The sequence below is a fragment of the Dufourea novaeangliae genome, unplaced genomic scaffold (genome assembly GCF_001272555.1).
Source record: "Dufourea novaeangliae isolate 0120121106 unplaced genomic scaffold, ASM127255v1 scaffold124, whole genome shotgun sequence".
Classification (NCBI taxonomy): Eukaryota; Metazoa; Arthropoda; class Insecta; order Hymenoptera; family Halictidae; genus Dufourea; species Dufourea novaeangliae.
In genome coordinates, this window is record NW_015374010.1 from 3543080 (window position 1) to 3562264 (window position 19185).

Consider the following 19185-nt stretch of genomic DNA (forward strand, 5'->3'; position numbering starts at 1 on the left):
CGATTTAAAAACTCTGTGACGATTCGAGCCCATGAATGTGGCTATTTTATGCACTTGCCATAGAACACCTACACATTACTAGTATAACGAAGTAACTGTCACTCGAAAACCAATCTAATCAACTTTTTTTATAGATCATACAAACATATGTAATGTATACGTATTTTTTGTTTCAGGTACGTGTTCATTGAGAGTGAAGTGCAACTCACGAGGTCGTAAGTAACCAAACTAAGATACATAAATCTACTACTAATTTATTATTTGCGTACGAGAACTTCTACGGAAATAAGTTTGTTGTTCTTCTTGCCTAAAATATCAGTCCTGTAATACAAATCATTTCGATAGTATTCTGCTCACGTATCTTATACGTCTTATATGTATATCTATATACGTCACTAAGAACTATGTAGATTTCAGAACTGTACGCATCTTTATAAAACATTTCACAACAAGGGGAGTTAATGTGAACACAACATAGAAACTACGTTAAATATTCCGATGCTTCCGTACCTTAATCTGCCTTGTATGTACTATATGTTCCCGTGCACTGCATATACATACTCAGAATCAACACTTTACATTAGTCGTCAACGAAAGTTTCTGAAAATTCACTATTTTGAATACTAATATATAGAAATTATAATTGGACAGAACTTTCAATATGGTACTAGAGCTTTTACCCCTGTGATAATAATACGTACATAAATAGCATTAAAAACTTCATTTTAATACATTTAGATGATAAGAGTTTCTATTTAATACGTTTAGGAGAACAGAGTTTCAGTTTAAATACGTTTAGAAAATTCATAGCATTTCCCAAATTTAAGGTGTGTACTAAATGCAGAAACATCCGCAGTCTAGCGATCAGACTAAGATCAGAGTACAAGACATATACAATTGAATAGAAACCTCGAATAATGATCTAAAGCACATTTAGCACATTTTGGGAAAAATCAATTTTTAAGTTACACTGTACTTATTCTGTAAGTCATGATAAATTTCTCCTATGATCCTTATACCATTGAAATAACCATCGGACCAGCTACAGACCATAATATCCCCCCATAACTCCCTTCCATAAGTTTCAAAATTAGATCGTCTTCTGACGGAATATCTGCAACCCGTGTATACCAAAACAATCGCCAGGGACTATAGAACCACAATTCATTGTTAATTCAACGTCGACCAAAACGTGCTATAGACATTCGAGGTTTCCATTCAATTAATCGCACTCGATCAGCAATAATTATCAACCCGATGAATCTTTCGACGCAGTAGATAGCTATTAAACGACGGTTATGGCAATATGGTTCATCGATTTTTCCCCGGGAAACAAATAAAGCGACTTCACTGGTCCCCCCACCCCGTACAAAAAAGGAAAATTATTCAAAGGGCTCCGGTTGCTCCCCCTCTTTGTTCCTCCCTTCAAACTCCGTAATACGGGGCTACTTGTGCTTGTGTGTATGCGCGTGGGGTTTGCGGCAAGCACTGGCATAAGCACGGTGCATATGGGTATCGGAAACGTGCGTAGATCACGTGGGATTATTCGGACACCCCTGCGTGCTCTAAGCTCCGTTGGATGCATGCTAATTGCCATGAAGACGTACACTCAGCCGCATTATGATGCGCATACGTCACTCTGTATCCCCGAGCCGGTGGTTCCTCTTGTGCATTGTTATGCGTCGGAGCAAGTCGCGGAGGACTTAACACGTTACCTGTGTTAAGTTACTGCCGCGGAACGTTTCTCGAACCCGCTACCGTACACACTAGAAATGTGCTATTTCTGAATCGATTCGACCACGTTCGTTTTCATCACGGTGATTTTTCACAGTGATTCGTGATTATTCGTGATAGTTTCTGATTGGTGGAGAACACAACAGTTCTTGCATGCGTCACATAACCTGTAGGTAGGATATATTTTATGTAGACGACGTCGAAACAAAAATCCGAGTTACGTCGTACAAAGTAAAGGAATAACGAGGAATTACGACGAACAATGTTAATCGACATGTTAAATAACATATATGTTGTATAATTATATATTGGATTACTTTTTATAATTTCTTTTCTTTTTACTCATTTTTAAAAACGCAAGTAGTAATGTAGAATTCATTCTCAAAAATCATATTGAATATGTTCTTTTTTTAAAGATCAAGATTATGAGATCACAGTGAGCAAATTCACTCAAGATAAAAAAATCACGGTCGTGAATTATGTGGAATCACGACCGTAATTGTGATTCTGCGATCGCTATGATAAATCACTGTCAGTGATTTGGCACACCATCTCTAGTAGACACGTGTACCCTGCAACAGTGAACAGGTGGAAGGTTGAATATTTGTTCGATGATTAACGGAATTATGGATTTGAAGATTCGAAATGATTCGATTTAGAATCACTAGTCTTGGTTAAATATTATCGGCTAGAAAAATCTGGTATTAGTCCATTACCTAAAGGTCAACCCAATACACGTCTATATTTTCTTCTGTTCGTCTGTAAAAGTGACTTCGAATTAAATCATTCTGACCATTTCAAGGAAAATTTCTACAATAATTTCACAGATGAAATTTTCCACCGTGAAGGAAGTGGTTTTCACGATTATTAAATTTGACCGTCAAGGAGAGTGTAGTTCCAAGAGGAAAAGCATCGAGGAGGATTCCTTAAGCCACGATTTTCGATCCGCGGCACGTTCATCCCCGAACACTGTGTCGCGCTTTTCATTGACTGTGCTGTTTTCGAGAGTGTTTCACCCTCGAAGGGCTGCTCGTAGGGGCGGATTTTGCGCCACCCCTGGTTCCCTCTTCTTTTTCGAGCATGCCCGAGCGAAAGCATAAAAGGCGGAACTCCGCCAGCAAAATTCTTCGCTCGGGAAAGGTCGAGAAACTTCAGTACACACCGTGAAGGTAAATGATCTATAAATAAAAGGTGTGTGTGTAGGAAACGATTCTATCGTTTACATGAAACGTACAGTAACAATTAAACTGTTAGGTTAATCGAAAAGTTTTATTTTGTTCTTTTTTGTTGTTCGACGGGATAATTTAACCAATATATAATTAAAATACATTAAAGTTTATGAAACGTATTTTATAAACGTTCACCCACAAACATTTGTTTCTTTTAGGGTATCGTTACAAGTTATACAGTAAACAAAGAGCTACAGTAGGTATATGAAATTCAAATAGACACATTCCTCAGAGTACATTCTGAGAATTTGTTCTCACGGTCGTTCTTCGAGGGCGGAAAAAGGTTTCGAAGTACATATTCTGAAGTGGACAGACAATTTAACAGTACTCTCGGAAACAACTATTATAACTAGACTGCGTATTTTATGCATTAATAGTCTATAGGAGTCTGTGAAATGCAGTGAAAGACAAAACTTACATCATATGGAACGAGTTTATTATTTTATTCTGAACCCAATAAGATACTTAAGAGAAGAATGGAATTCCTACATTTGCCTTTGTCTTTATGTGATTACTTTAGAAAATGTCATTTTACGAAGAGTCAGTAACTACGAAAAAAAAAGGGAGGTGATAAGTAGCTTGACCTAGCATGCGAATATTTTGATTATTTTTTCTAATTCGTCCCGAATTGACAATAGTACTCCAATAGACATTACAATACGCGAAACAGGTAACAATCCAAAGCAACAAGATATTCCACCAGATGCCAATTTAACAGTTGTACCTTTCAAAGTCACATTTCCATACGTAAAAGAAAAGTCCCAGATCGAGGATCAATGTGGTCCCAATAGGAACCGGATGAAATTCTTCGGTGTACCATCCGCGAATCGGCCTCTTATCCTCTCTAATTGTTTCGCGTACGAGGACTCCGGGTGGGGGGGAGGGGCAAAGCAATCCCTCAGAATGGAATGCCACGCAAATTCCAGCCACGGCCAAATTGCCCCACGGAGCATCAACATTCAGACGACACGCCGGGTCCCCGGGGGTTTCTGTATCGATGATACGCGGAATAGAGGTGGAGGAGGTAGAGGAGGAGGCCTTTTCATCGTGGCGCTGGGGATCGCGCGACGGCAGAGCTTTCCAATAAACGGAGAGATCTCGGCTTTGTGACTGCCAGAAGACAGATAAGGTATGCCGAGTAGGGGTCCTTAGGAAGGACTTTCGCCGAGAGGCCGCGCATATTAAATTGTTTGCCTCACAATGTCGCCCTTACGAGTTGGTTCTTCTCCCGACCGCTATCACCGATATTGGCAACCTGTTAATACGGTTACTCTCGGAAAAGTATCCACCCAGCCCACGTGTAAAACATATTTTCTTTGTATAATCGCTACGACAGTTTGAATATTCTGATTGTAATTTGCATTCGCGGGAATTTTGATTCATACAGGGTGTTCAGAAAAAAGGGTCTATTGCTTTAGGTGCTTGTATCTGGACCCCTAGAGTCAGAGTGTGTATAATTGAGTTAGACTTCTCAAACTTTAGAGGATAGGAAATCAAGGGTTCAGTATTCTTGTAACTTTGGAACTGTTCGGTATGGATTCAACGAGAAATAATTGCCACCTTCGAACTATTGAATGGGCTTCAGATAAGTCTCGATGTATAGAAATGGTGAATATCGAATTAACTTCTCTATGTGATGGACTTTACACTGTTTTGCTCGGAACTAGATATGGATTTAATAGTATTCTAACACTATTATATTAAAAACTAAACAGCTTAGAACGAAATAATTTTTACCACCGGAAACAGTGAAAAATTTGATACAACAAGTAAAATATTTTTAAAAAAGTGGAGTTAGGACACTCTGGCTTTTGGGTCCAGATAGAATATTCATCGAGTCACAGTGGTTCAGAATGAAAAGTTAGCAGCTCATACCCTTATTTGGCTCAAGTAATGCAAACGTTTGAAACTTATAAATTTTATAAAATCACAAGTACATGAACGAATTATTATCAGTTTTAGAAATCCTCCTCGATGACTGCATCGTTCGCCATAAGTGTTCTGAACATCCTCATGAAAATGTGAATTTTAAACAATTGTTTTTTCCATTTATGTCTGAGATTGATGAATTATGAAAGGTGCCGAGAAGAACAATAACGCATCAAACAAATCTTCCACGATTAATAATAAGTTGACGCGAGTTTTTTTTTTTCAAAAATAAGAGAAATTTCTTTTTCACTGTTTGACCTGCTAAATTTTGAGCACGGAGGATCCCCTGCCCGATACGAAAACCACGGTCTCGCCATTAGCAATTTGTAAACGTCATAACTTCAATATCCCCGGGTTTTATATTAAACCTGGCGGACAGCGAAAAAGAATTCCCCGTTATAAATATAAAACACGGTCTCCGTGTGGACCATTTTTGCGACGTCACGACGCATCGAATATTCCGCGGTGTCGGAATGAGATATTTCTCTCTCTTTCTTTCTCGACCCCGTCGGTATGGATCGCACGCGATAAATCACGCGGTCGTCTCGCGGGAGGGCTTACGGTTCTTCTCGAGCCGTCGAATTTCTCGAACGGGACCGACGGTAACCTTGCCCCTAATCAGTTTTAAAAAGCCATAAAACGGATTAAGCAGCTTGGTTATTACGAGTCGATCGAAGTTATGAATTTATTAGGTGGGGGAGTCAACGAGATTACCGGCGCGTAAGCGGAATCGCGACGGTGTGATCACCTTTGCCGGTGGGCCGTCTGCTTAATTACCGCCGGTGTCTTCCACGGTGAAATAATGAGAGGGGGTCCTACCTTCAATTGACGTAACTGGCCAGTCTATGATCGAATTGTTTACTTTATGTCAAAACGATCGATTAAGACTTCGCTGGTGGGAGAGTTTTTGTGTTTGCAAATATACAACTTCAGGTGTTCTAAAAATTTTTAGAAACTATTACTTAACTTTTGTTTGTCGAACTTTATATATATGAAAAGAAATTTTTCCATGGTTTTTACTATTTTAGTTCTGATTTAAGAAAGACGTACTACTACGTCAACCGCTCTCAGCTTGTGTCTTTGAAAAGACGTACTAGTACGTCAACTGCTCTCAGCTTTTGCTTTTTAAAAGACGTACAACTACGTCAACTGTTCTCAGCTATTGTTTTTTAAAAAACGTACAACTACGTCAACTGCTCTCAGTTATTGTTTTTTAAAAAAACGTACTACTACGTCAACTTCTCTCAGCTTTTGTTTTTTAAAAGACGTTCTAGTACGTCAACTGCTCTCAATACAATTCACGTATTTATTGGAAAGTTCGTAGCGTTCCGAGTAGTGTCTTCGTTGCCTTTACTGGACGAAGAAAAAGTTAGATCTGGTGAGCACAGATACTATTTTCTAATAATTAACGAAAGAGAAAAATATTATTCTACGAAAATTTGATTGAAAAAACTCCAAATTACCTTAATATCTCAAAAAATATAAAATATCAAAAATCAAATCGTGATGAGTCCCTTCAACTACAACATAATTCACTTAAAACGATTTTGATACAACCATTTATGTCTGATAAATCATCTGGTTTACCAAACAGGTGACGGGTTATTTTAAATGTTAGTTCATATTGCCTCACCCTATATTTATTTTACATATACATCTAACAAGCAATGTTAGTCGAACCGATGGGAAAGGTTAACAGTCCATCCACCAAAAATCCCCGCCACCCTCCACACAACCCTCAAACAGTAACCAATTCAAAAAAAAAAAAACTAAAACCTCCCCTACAAATCAACAGCTCGAATTCCCTCTCCACAATAAACCACTTGAAACGCCTCAGAACTCCCAAAACTTTTCCCCTAGAAGTCGATAAAAGCTCCGGAACGAGTCAGATCTGCGTCCTGGTAGCCCAGAATCCACGCGAAAACCGCGACTCAAGGCTGCTAGAAAAAAAAGAAAACCGCGGAGCATTACTCGACGCAGCGTGTTCTCCCCTCCCATGAGTCTATCATTTTTCAAGCGGCGTGATAGCGCGCGTTCTACGCTGGCACGATCGTCGGAGGTCGTCGGGTACATACTACGTATGCACGCTCGCGGAGAGCCACACGCAAGCGCACCGACCGGGAAATCCTGCCTGAGGGTTGGAGTGAGTCAGACAGAACGAAGGGAGGCCGTTAATCGGACGGCAGGCAAGTCAGTCGGTCGGCAACCAGCGCGCCACGCGGACGTCGACTCGCGTTTATCCGCCCGTTACACTCCCCCAATTCGTCGCGTAACTATCGTCTTGCTTCATCGTGTCTTCTTCACCATTGTATCGGAGACATCGATGCCAAGTGACCTTCGAAACGTGCTTCCAGCCCTACGACGCCACAGAACACACTAGTGTCTAGATCGATCGATGTTCCAAAGGGAACGAGAGCTCCCCAGTTATTGGGTTTCTCGATGGGAAGTCCTTGGAGCGCTCCGTGTCCCATTAAGTCCGTCGAACTTTGAATGAGCCCTGGAAGTTCGAACGAGAATCGTCCGTCTGAGACCCGGAGGAATCGAGGTGTGATTACCTCTGGCGAGGGTTTAATCGATGTCCACTCGACGGGGATTCAAATGACGAGGATCGTCGAACGGGATATGAGAGCGAAACTGGGCAGTGGAAGTTGACAGGCGACTGTCCAGTGAAACTATGCGGAGATGACTGATACGTTGAGCTGATGGTGTAAAAAAGAGACTCTCCACGAGATCCCGACCACCTGACAGGATCCGTTGCCTTAGTCCCCTAAAGAACGTACACATACACGTGTAGTGGTGTGTCGAGCTTATCCTACCTCGAGATATCTATTTTTCTTTTGTATGTATTTTCTAAGTCCTGACGGAACCGTGCCACCAGTAGTAGTCAGTCATCAAAACAGCTACCCTCTTCGACTGACGTCTTCGAGAGGCACGGACGTCCCAAAGGTTCTTCCGGCTACATCTGTCGCTTGTGCATCGTGCCACCATACGGGTTTAAAAGCTTTCGCTTGGAGAAAGTCCCCGGACAATTCGACCCTTCTCTGGGTTTCGTTACCCAAGAACTCGCTCGGGAACATCGACCGGCTGAGAGAAAACGCTCGTCGATCACGAGTCTCAGTGGGCCACACGCTCTCAGAACGAACGGTTGCGTTGCAGCTGCAACGATTTCGGGACAGCTGCGACAACACTGTCTGCCGAACGAGGGTGGCGGGGGTTGTTCGAAGGTGACAAGGGGAACGGGAACTGGGGTGGCAACGGAGGAGGAGAAGACGCTGGAAAAGGAGGAGGTGGAGGGTGACAGTGGTGTTGGAAGTGGTAGTGGTGGTGGTGGTAGTGACGGTGAGAGGACCAGTATCAAGGGTAAAGGTGAACGGGACGGTAGCAACGGGAATAACGGTGTCGGTGGACCGTCCTGCAGGGGTGGCACGTTGCGACTTCTGAAGGGACTAGTCGAGGGCCCGATCGGCAGGGTGGCAGCGCGGGTGCACCGTTGGGGAACAGCAGGAGGGGTCAATCCCTCGGCACCCTCAGGACGGGGGGAATGTCCCGGTGGAGAGGGTACCCCCCGTCGGAACGTTCTCGACGAGACGAAGAATCGCCGGCTGATGGGCGCCAACCTCACTAAGCAAAGCAGGGTGAGTCCTTTCGGGGGTGAATGATGCCGCGTGCGCGCGATCCTTTCACTCGGAACCGACACGCGTTGCAGCACGGGTACCCGATTTTATTCCTCGTTCTTTTTTTTTTTTTTTCGCTTCCTTTTCTTTGTCCGGGCTTGAACCCTCGTGGTGTGGCGACCGTTGTGATGACGATCTGGTGGTCGATGGTGTCTGAATTGGTGGATTTTTTTATTGTGACGTGGGTGTGTGTGTATCGAAGCGAGTTTTTAGTGTTAGTGGAATTGATTTTGACTGTTTATTTTGTTTTCCAGAGTAGTTTCGATGATTGGATGATTGAATTGGTGTTATTCATGGGGGAATTTTGCTGATAGTTTTCTGGAAGGTTTGGAACAGAGTGATGGTTAGATTAATTGTGTAGTCGATGACGTCTGAATATACTGACAGAAGGCACGGAAGTGTCCCCCTCCGATTTTGATGAAACTTCGTATGTCTGTTAAGCAGTCAAAAATAAGGAATACGTATTTTTTTTTATCGGCTGCAACGCGACTTTAAGGCATGAAACTACCCCTAGAAGTTTCGATACCGAAATTTTTTTGTTATAAACAATTATATTTGGACAATTTGTTAGGAACATATTATTCTACATAAAAAACTGCATACCTTGTCCATTAGAAGTTTACATGTATCTTCTTTGGTTTTCAACGTAGTGCTTTCGGGTCTAAACTTCGAGGGGTGGTTTCACCCCTTAAAGTCGCGTTTCAGCCGATAAAAAAAATACGCTTCTATCTACTCTGATTTCTCTTTATAAATTAACACGTTGATTGCCCACAGTTCTACTATTCGAACAAGAATAGCGATAAAAAGTATCTGTTTAACGTCTTTCTTTATCGCTGTTAGTTTTAAAGAAATCTCGAAGACTGTTTCGACGTTTTAAAAACAGACATCAACCGTTAAAAAACATTCTTCCATGCCTGACCCGCGTGAGTTGTTGATTAGCAGTTAGTTCAGAGTACCTTAATTAGGGGTAACTTCGACTCAGTCAGGGGTAACTTTATCCCAAAGTCAGAAAATGATCATTCCCAACTTTGTAGCTCTTTTACAAGTTATTTTTACGTGAAATACCTTTTCAATTAAAAATCAACTGAATTTAACACTTTGCAGAGCTGCGAAATCTTAAATGATCAATATCAGATTTTTAAAAAAGCTGCCCAAACTTCCGTCAATTGTCTCGCTCAAACCGTTTAAAACAGCACTAAGTATATAACACAAAGGGAAAACTAACCGTTTTAGGCCAACATGAAACTAAAATAATCTATGTTTATCTAACCATCGAAATAGAACACTTATAGTAGGAACACAGATACCCAAATCGCTCAACAATCGTGAACATTTTGGTTGTCCACACAAGGGTTAAACATTGATCAATCACCTGTCTCCCAGCAACCGAACACGAACCATAAAACAAAAATTGAATTCCTCCAAAATTTTGTCTCCAGAACAAAGCATATTACCACGTCAGAAAGACAACATTCTGCAACTTTTACCCTCAAATCTCTCGCGAGTCCAGAATAAAGCAAAGTCGCGCGCATTATCATATCCATTTCGCAATGCGCAATGGCCCAAGTAATTTGTTCCCCGGGTAACGTAGAATTTCCCTCGTGAAGCAGACCGTCGCGTCGGCCCCAGTGGAACTTGTTTGGATATTCCTGTAAATCGAAAGAAAAGTTCCGTGGCGAGGAATTCTAAACGACGCGGAGACATAACCGTTGTCGTTGTATGGGGAAAATCGTCACGGAGACGGAAACTTCCTGATTCCTGTTGATCAGGGAAGATCTTACAAGCCAATAATCGAGCAATAAATGCCTTCCGTATTCCCATCTGCTTCAAGGTGACGTTCAATGCCCAGGACAGTTCGACGTTTAAACGCGCGTTCGCTCGCGGTAACGAGAATTCCCGCGCGCGGAATTTTTTTTCCGTGACTAGACAGCCGAATAGAGGTGTTCCTCGATGCAACCACTCGACACACCGAGCACGTATATTACAAAATTGGAGGGTGTCGATTGTTCGTGGAAGAAGGAACGATTTTCAGGCTTGTGGGGTATTAAACTAGAACTACCAACGATAAAGGTATATCCTTTTCGATCGATCGATAAATATGGCAAACTTTTGAGAATTTACTAATTTATAAATTAAGTAATTTCTTTAATGTCATGTCGTGATAAAAGTTACAAAAGATCTGAGAAAATAAATATTTTAATCGTTGTTGTAAGAATATATTGACCAGTCATTTTGACTGGCTTGGTAGTTCTAGTGTTAATTATGGATAGCTTTCCCGAAACGACGAAACCCAAGAAAGTTTCGAATTTCGAGAATTCGAAAAAATGTGGAACGAATGAATTCAGTGATTTCCGACGTAAAGGCAACTATTAACCATACATTGTCGATTTATCAGACGCCTCAATGAGCGTCGATCGAAATCTCGAACGGAAGAAACAAAAGAATAATAATAAAGATAATTATTATGTTTCTCGTCGATTGGTTTCTCGGACCACGGGAAAGGCAACTATTGTCCAGAGGTTTCCGATTCAACAGACGCTTCGATGAGCGTCGATAGAAATGTCGAACGAAAGGAAAAAAAGGTAGCGATGTAACTCACGGGCCATTTAAGCTCTCCCGCAGGTATCGACGCGCGGATATATCTCCACGTTCATGAGAGACGTCCATTCACTGGCCGTTTTCCGCGCGGATGAATGAGGCATTCATACCTTCATACGGGGCCCGCCGAGCGTCCGCAAAACTTCAGGGTTTACTTTGATGATCTGAATCGCGCGATCCACGCTCGCTTCCCTACCATGCATACAGTTGCGACGAGCATATGGGCGTTCGGGACAAAAATCATAACTTTTGAACTAATCAATTTTTAACCTAAGTATCCGAATACTTTTTCAACCCTTTTCTATCGTGTCAGACTCGTGTTGACGAATTCAAAATGGGATTAATAAACCTGAGTGTTATTCCTTTTCGTCAAGTCGAAGAGAAATACTTTTTTTCTAGTATTAGTATTTAACTTCTCGAGGTAATGCACACTTGCAATAAATACAGAATTTCTTTTAGTCCTAGGAAATTATTGTCGATAGAGTAATTCTGAAGACAAAATTGTAAGAGGAATACAAAGATGCACCGGTTGGGTCATACGAAAAATATACAGTTCCATTAAAAACAAAGTGATGCGATCTTGATTTTTTATTGAATACAAATTTTGTTATCAATATTTACTGTTGCAATTTATTGTTAATTGAATACTGAAAAAGTCCATTATTATACTTCATAAATCGTTTTTGGTGATATTATCACACACACGGGTACTATATGCGTAAATGCATAGATTCTGCAGGCTACAAATTACAATAGAAATAGAATGAAAATAAAAAAGCATCAGTAATTTTTATTTTATTATGTATAATATTACACATACATACCGAAAATGCATATATTCCACAGTCTACTCAATACATTCAAAACAGAATAAAAATTAAAAAAAATAAACTTGACCAATCATTTTTATTTTATTATGCATTACACGCACACACACGTACTGTAACTGCATAAAATTCGCAGCCTATTCACCATTACCAACCGAAACCTAACAAAATTCGTTATAGCCCCCCATAAAAAGTCAAATCATACAGAAACGCAAGGCTCGAAAGTCACGTCCAGCGTTTAAATAATCGTATTGCCGCGATTCCGTGTTATCGTAACCGAAACACGAATTTTCGCACGATCGAGCCTCGTTCGAACGGACAGTTCGATGTTTGGATCGAACCAGGCCGTTTCGCAAACAACCAAGATCTATCCGTGACGCGGAAAAGCGTACACACCGCTCGTATTACGCCCGCAGCGGCCAGGCTGAGAGGTGCTAATTATTCTGTTTGTACAGTTGCTGCCCGCGAGGCGATCGTTTGTCATGGCGGCTACCCTTCGGCACACGCGTAACGTTTGTTTGCAGCGTTTTGTGATTTGAAACGGCGGTGGGTGCAAATCCCTTCATGTATTTTTCGAATCACGCGTGAAACGAATGTTCGTGACACTTTCGTTCGAGTTGATGGATTTTTTAGACAGTTTGCAAAGAAAACTGGACTATTTAAATACCACTACACAATTTTTGTGTAATATTAATATCTCAGTACAATTTACAGGGTGACAAAAAATAAATGTACATATATTTAGTTTTGTTTATAACTTTAATAAATCAGGATAAATTAAAAAAGTAATAATATATGGCCACAAGTACAATATATTCAAAAACATTCGGAATGACTCCCTTTTGCTTTGACGCATAGCTTCGAAGGCTTGGTAAAATTTTCTGCTACGCATCGCACCTCTTCGACCGAAATTTGGTCCAGTAAATGGATCGTTTACCCTAGTGGTAATACAATATTCCGCAGCATAAACGTTTAACGTAGGCCTCATCGGTTAACAGGGCTGACTAATTTCCTCCAAGGAGCTCATAACATCTCCACTAACCCACCAATGACTAGTCACGTCGATGGTCCTTTGGACCATCCCCTATTCGCCGCGTAAGGTGCGAAGCCTGCAAGATTTATCGCGATTCCTAGCCCACGCGACGAGTGGCGAGGATCTGTGGGCACGTGACCGAGCTATCAATCCCGTTCCTCCGACGTTCACCTGCCTTTCCAGCTTTTATTTTCCCTTTCGTCCCTTCTGGTCGCCACCAACCAACGAAATCCGATCGAGGGTGAGAGAAATTTCGTCGACGGTGAATTATTGAGACCCCCACCCCCCACCCCCTGCGCCCTCTTCATCGAGGATCAAGATCGTTCCTGGTTGTTCATTAATTATTTGTTGCTCGATCACCGAGCTGTTCGAGAAGCCCCACACCGCCGTTAACTCAATGGCCGTCGATTGGCAGAGGTCTCTCTCTTGGAACTGCTTCCTCGTAGCACGCACGTGCCCCGAATAAAACGCACGCGCTGCTGCGACGTGCACGCGCGCGCACTGAGTCACAACCCCGGGGGACTTTGAACCGAGGATGCAGCTCAGCGAAAAAAAAGTGGGGAATACTAATGGGGTAGGAGGTGAGAGGATGGGTTTTGTGGGTTGGGGGTCCCATTAACACTGGAACCACCGTCAAAATGACGGATTTAGCAAAGTTTTTATTTTACGATCTACTGAAATCATGAAAGTGCCTTCTGTCGGAATTCATGCTAACTTTTGGTTTATTAAACATTTTATGTCATATTGTATTATACAGAGTGTGTCAGCGGAAGAAGGCCACCTGAATATCTCATTTCTGTTTAATCCTCCGCGAAGTTTGTTACTTTTTCTGCTTTCGTCATCCCCCTGGGTCTTTTCTGCTTAGACTTATTTTTTTCTAATAGACTATCAAAATATCTGAAAAAATATAGGGATTCTTCCAGAGTAATAAAAAAATACAAAAGATTAAAAAAATTAAAATAAAGCATATCTGAACAATTTTCAAGTACATATCTCGAATAAAAATTGCGGTAAAAAAAGAATAACGATAACATAATTCAGACCGTAAAGGGTTAAATGAATTTTCTGTAAAATTTGTGACGTATTTCTTATTTTTTATACGAAATTGTTTAGAACGGCGGATAGTCAGCTCGAATCACGCGACTGACGTTGAAAGGGGGGAAGCCATAAGTGGAACGAACGATGATTGAAATGAAGAACGTTGTTGAAGCGCGATGAAGATTGGTTAATCGACCGATGAATCCTTTCGACACGCAGATGGGTTACCGCTGAATCTCGTTACCTACGTGAGTTTTTCACGCGATACACATGTCTTTGGATAAAACTCTATCGATCCACGTGCCCACCACGCTCGTTGTGTAAGAGTTCTGTATAGAGTATGTTAACCCATTGAGTTCGAAGCAGTGAAATAAGGCGATTTTTACACACATAATCATTTATTACTTATAAAAGTGTACACGCAAGAATACAAATGTTATCAAAAATGTTGTTAGATCGGTACTGTTTGTGTAACAAAATGTTGCAACTCAATCTTCGAAATAGATTTTATTTAAAATTATTGCACGGAATTTCACGAAGCGTATTAAATGGAAAATATTGTTTTTATGCGTTCTGTGCAACTGTACATACATACATAGTTGAGAACGGAGAGAAAAAAGTAGAAGCTTATTTACATTGGAATTTATTAAGAGGACGTCTCCAGTGAAAATAAAATTAACGATGCTAATTGAAGAGGCATTCGGACTAAATATGAATTTCACCGTCGAGATTTCCTCATTCGTATCCACTCTTTTTGTTGGATGCACGTGCCTCGCATGCGAGCGAACCTCAGATATCGATCGACGCCGGTTCACTCCGCTTGAATGGCCAAAAACGGGATCATGTAGGTAAATCGAGTTTTTCCATTTTTTTTTAATTCATATATTTTAATTTTATTCTGGATCTGGTTAGTTGAATCTTACGGAAAAATGACCTACATATCCTCATATTTTAAATATCAGTGATAACTAGCGAACTCTACATTCCAATTCGACTTATCTTCCAACAATTTTTCATTCTCTTATCTATTTACAATATTTTTGGTACTACAGATTTAACTTTTCGAATATACACGATGAAGTGTCTGAAAATTTTTAATAATCCGCTCGATTTTTTTCTATGGGGTCACGTAAGGGACACAGTTTATCGTACAGTTCCCAGATCAATTACAGACATAAAAGCATCAGTAACTGATGCATATCGATCAATTAGATGTACACTTGTACACGATCTATGACCGATAATTTTGAGGTCAAACTACGACATTCTGTTACTTCTGAGGGTAAATACTATGAAAACGTCATCGATTAAATACCTGTTTGATTCCTATTAAACATTTTTCAATAAAATTCTTTAGTGTTACATTTTTATTATGAATCACAATTCTCAAGAACTTATCGATCACCCTGTAACAGTATAAAGCGTCCATAAAAATAATGGAGTCGAGGGAGGAGAAAAAACCGCCAAAAAGCGTCCTTTAAACTTCTCCATAAAACTGTTCAGATCCCCACGCGACCAAGAAAAGTTCCAAAGTCAAAAGTTGACAGCTTTCGTCGGCTTCGTCCGAGTCCTCCGCGATGGCGGGCGTTCCGTTGACTCTAGTGAGCCCCGCAACGAAGGACAAGAAGATCGCATTACGTTTCCGACGAGAAGCAACCCCCGAAAAGAAGAATGGCGTTTGGGGAGGGGGGTTAGAGAACGTTCGTCGGGATTTAAGGCTCCATAAATCCGGTCGGACCATCCCTTAAGCCGCCCCCACGAGGTGGTCAAGTCGGCTTTTACCAGATTGTATTCAGCGATATCTTTCGCTCGGACCCTCGGTTAAACGTCTTTCACCTGACTCTCCTTAATAGACCAGCTCCTTACGATTGCGCACGACTTGAATGCTCCAAGTACATCACACTCATCGAGACATTACTGTATTTCAAAAAATATTTATTTAATCATCGATATTGGTATGGTCCCCTTCGAATTAGTCTCAATTGGATATAAGACACTTAAGCCAGTGTTATTTCCAATCCTCTGAAACTCATTTTTCGGTATACAGTAAATAGTTGATGAATATACGAAGGCACCTTGTCACTGAATATTAAATATTTCATAAACTAATGGCCATATATGGCTGAAATAAATATTAGCTTCAGAATTCCAAGCTCTGTCACTGCTGAACCTTATTAAAAAGTCACAATACATAAGATACAAATTTTAGGGTGGTTTTATAGTTATGTCCATGTGGTTTCGAAGATATTCGAGTGGGTGGATTTAAATAGGACACTCTGTACATGTATTTAAACCACTACAACAAAGATTACGTTCCAAAAATTACACAGCCACAAGCTACATATTAAAAGCTTGCCAATTACACACAAGAAGATCGAAATAAATGGAATCAGGATCTCCCAGTATCTCGTTCGATCGTAAAATTAAAAGAAAATCCAATAAACGGACATAGCTTACCCAATAAGACGGTGATCCAGCGGGTCGGAGCTCTCAGATTTACAGTCCCCATGCTCTGAAATCCCTAATTTCGAGAGGGTACACAAGCAAAAGCGACTCTAATTCTCTCGGATTCTCTTAGAAAACTGGTTATCAGCGCGTACCGTAACACCAGTCGAGAATCATCGTCTCCGATAAGGGAGAAAATCCTCCGTAGTGTCGCGATCCAGGAAAATTGAAACGTTCAAGGGAATGAAGACGCTCGCGCGCGGATGGTCTGATACCGGAACGGTCGACAGATTTTCCGAGACACCCGGAACAGACGATTTATTAGACCGTGGGTGGAACTGGCGGCGAGTTAAATCACGTGAAATACCGCTTTCGGCACATTGGTCGAGTGAAATTATTGATAGGGCGCAGAGAAGTCTGAGGTAAGGGGGTAGAAGTAGGCGGATGGCTAGGTTCTAGCCGCGGCGCACAGAATCGAAAGGGTGCAATCAATGTACCGTGCAACGGTTCGACTTAAATTCATGAATAATTCCTCCCACCAGGCTCGGTTCGAAGATCGACGAGCTCTCGTCTATCCTCTTCCGGCTCTTTATTCTCTTTTTTTTTTTTCTTCTTTCGCGACCTCCGCTCGATCCGACCGAACTTGCATCCTGGTTTAATCAAGGGGATGTCCGACATCCGCAGAATATCCAGAATGAGTTTCTATTCTGGTGATCTGTAAATTGCGGATTTTATGCGATCACAGCATACTTTTTGATGATTTCATTGATTTTTTATATTATTCGTGGTACTACCCCTGGGAAAATGTCTTTAAGTGAACGAACTAAATGTCTGTTGTAAATAGTATTCAGGCACACTCGATGTAAATAATATTTTTATTAATACTACGAATCAGTATAAAAATAAATATCTTTATTTATTCATAAAACGCAGCATCAGAAAATCAAATATTGATCGAAGAAAAATTCGATGTTCGAGCTGGATATAAAATTGGCAATAACGATTCCACGAGGAATTTGCGAACGAATGTAGCATACAGTCGGAAGTGGAAGCTACGAAAAGTCGCCCCCGTTATCGATGCATATCTCTGTTACCGTAACGGGAGACGAACCGTAAATAGGGCGTATTTGCCTGGTACGGTCTTGACCGAGAGTTTTATTGGCTCGTTAAGTTAACTTCTTCGTTTCTTTTTTTTTTTACGATTCATTTCGCGTTCCCGCGAATGTTACCCGAGGCAATAAATCCAGTCGCTTATGCTCGTTCGAGCCGGAAAGCGTCGACCGTGTCACGACGAGATTTTCTGCTTCGCTCTTCGCGCAGTCTGAGGGACAGGAAGGAGAAGACTATTGAAAATTATCCTATAGGGGAACGGAACCGACTCGTTACCGCGAGCTAGTGAACGTATGTGAAAAGAAAAAAAAAAGTGCAGCGGGGAAGATCAATGATCTTGAACAGATAGGAATTTGCATATGAATAGAAGGAAATTGCGAGTTCGAGTTGTTGGTTTGTTATTATGGGGGCCAGTGGGACGATTGTAAATGACGTTGGGGAGAACCTGGTCCAATAAGAATCGAATTATGCCGCGTGAGTGAATTGGTTGGCGACTCCTTTTTTCTTCAACGCTTTGATTGCCACGTCACCGACGTGTGGATAAGACAGTTTTAGATCTATAATTCAAAATTAATTTTCACAATAAGGTACAGTTTTAAACAAATTCAGTGAAGACATATGAGATTGGAGAAAGTTAAAAAAATTACAACTGTGATAAAATTTGCTTTGGGAAGTTTTTGTGAGTGGTTTTTCTGATATTTCTCGTACAGAGTAGAATTTCTGATTCAAACGATAAGTTATTTTTAAGTATTTCGAAAGTAGTTATGAGATGTTAGCTGATATTTGACTGTTTGACTTGACAAAATGAATCTATTTGTCACAGAGAGAGGCTACGCAACGAGATGTGGAACGCGAACGACGACAACGAATGGAGGCCGAAGCTCGGGTTCGCGAGGCTACGGCTGAAGCTGAAAGAGCACGCTCCAGGGTTCATCACCTTCAGAGAGAACTGGCCAGGTAAGAAGACATACACTTTTAATATCTAACTTGATAAATAAATTTCGCCCATAGAGTGAAATTTATCTAGTAAAACTTAATATTTCACTATAGCCCAACGACATTCTCTTGATAACATTAACAGTTTGAGTAGAAATATGTTTCTAACACTTCTATCACATTTCGATATAAACTTATCCAAGATTTAGTCTGACATTTTCTACAGAAGTACGTCGATATAAACTGTAATTAATTAAAACCTTCTTTCTGACATTGCTATCACATTTTGATCCAATTATACCTAAAGTTTAGTCTAAAATTTTCTAGAGTAGTATGTCAAAAGAAGCTTAAAAATTCAATTTAATGTTGACTAATGATCACTTTTGGTACACAATATTCACATGATTCTTGCCATTTGGGCACACAGTGTCCACGTAAAAACGACAAGAATTATTAGAACATTATGCAACAAATCGCGATCAGTAGAGAAAAGAATAATCTCTTTGAGTGTTGAATTTTTTATTCTTGTATTAAAAATTCGTATCTACTGATGCTGTTTCTACAATATATGTATATTAGCGTGAAAGAACACTCTTGATGACCGACTCTTCAAAATGGCCGCTGGGTCGACT

The 19185-nt window shown here is 40.8% G+C and overlaps 1 protein-coding gene across 4 annotated transcripts in view; it reads left to right on the plus strand.

Moving 5' to 3' along the window:
- LOC107188496 overlaps positions 1-19185 on the plus strand; it is a 380591-nt gene that overhangs the window by 316219 nt on the left and 45187 nt on the right. For all 4 annotated transcript variants that reach the window (XM_015576795.1, XM_015576793.1, XM_015576794.1 and 1 more), the window contains one exon: positions 18441-18574. In XM_015576795.1, the coding sequence (XP_015432281.1) occupies positions 18441-18574 (134 nt within the window). The remainder of the gene's footprint in view (positions 1-18440; positions 18575-19185) is intronic.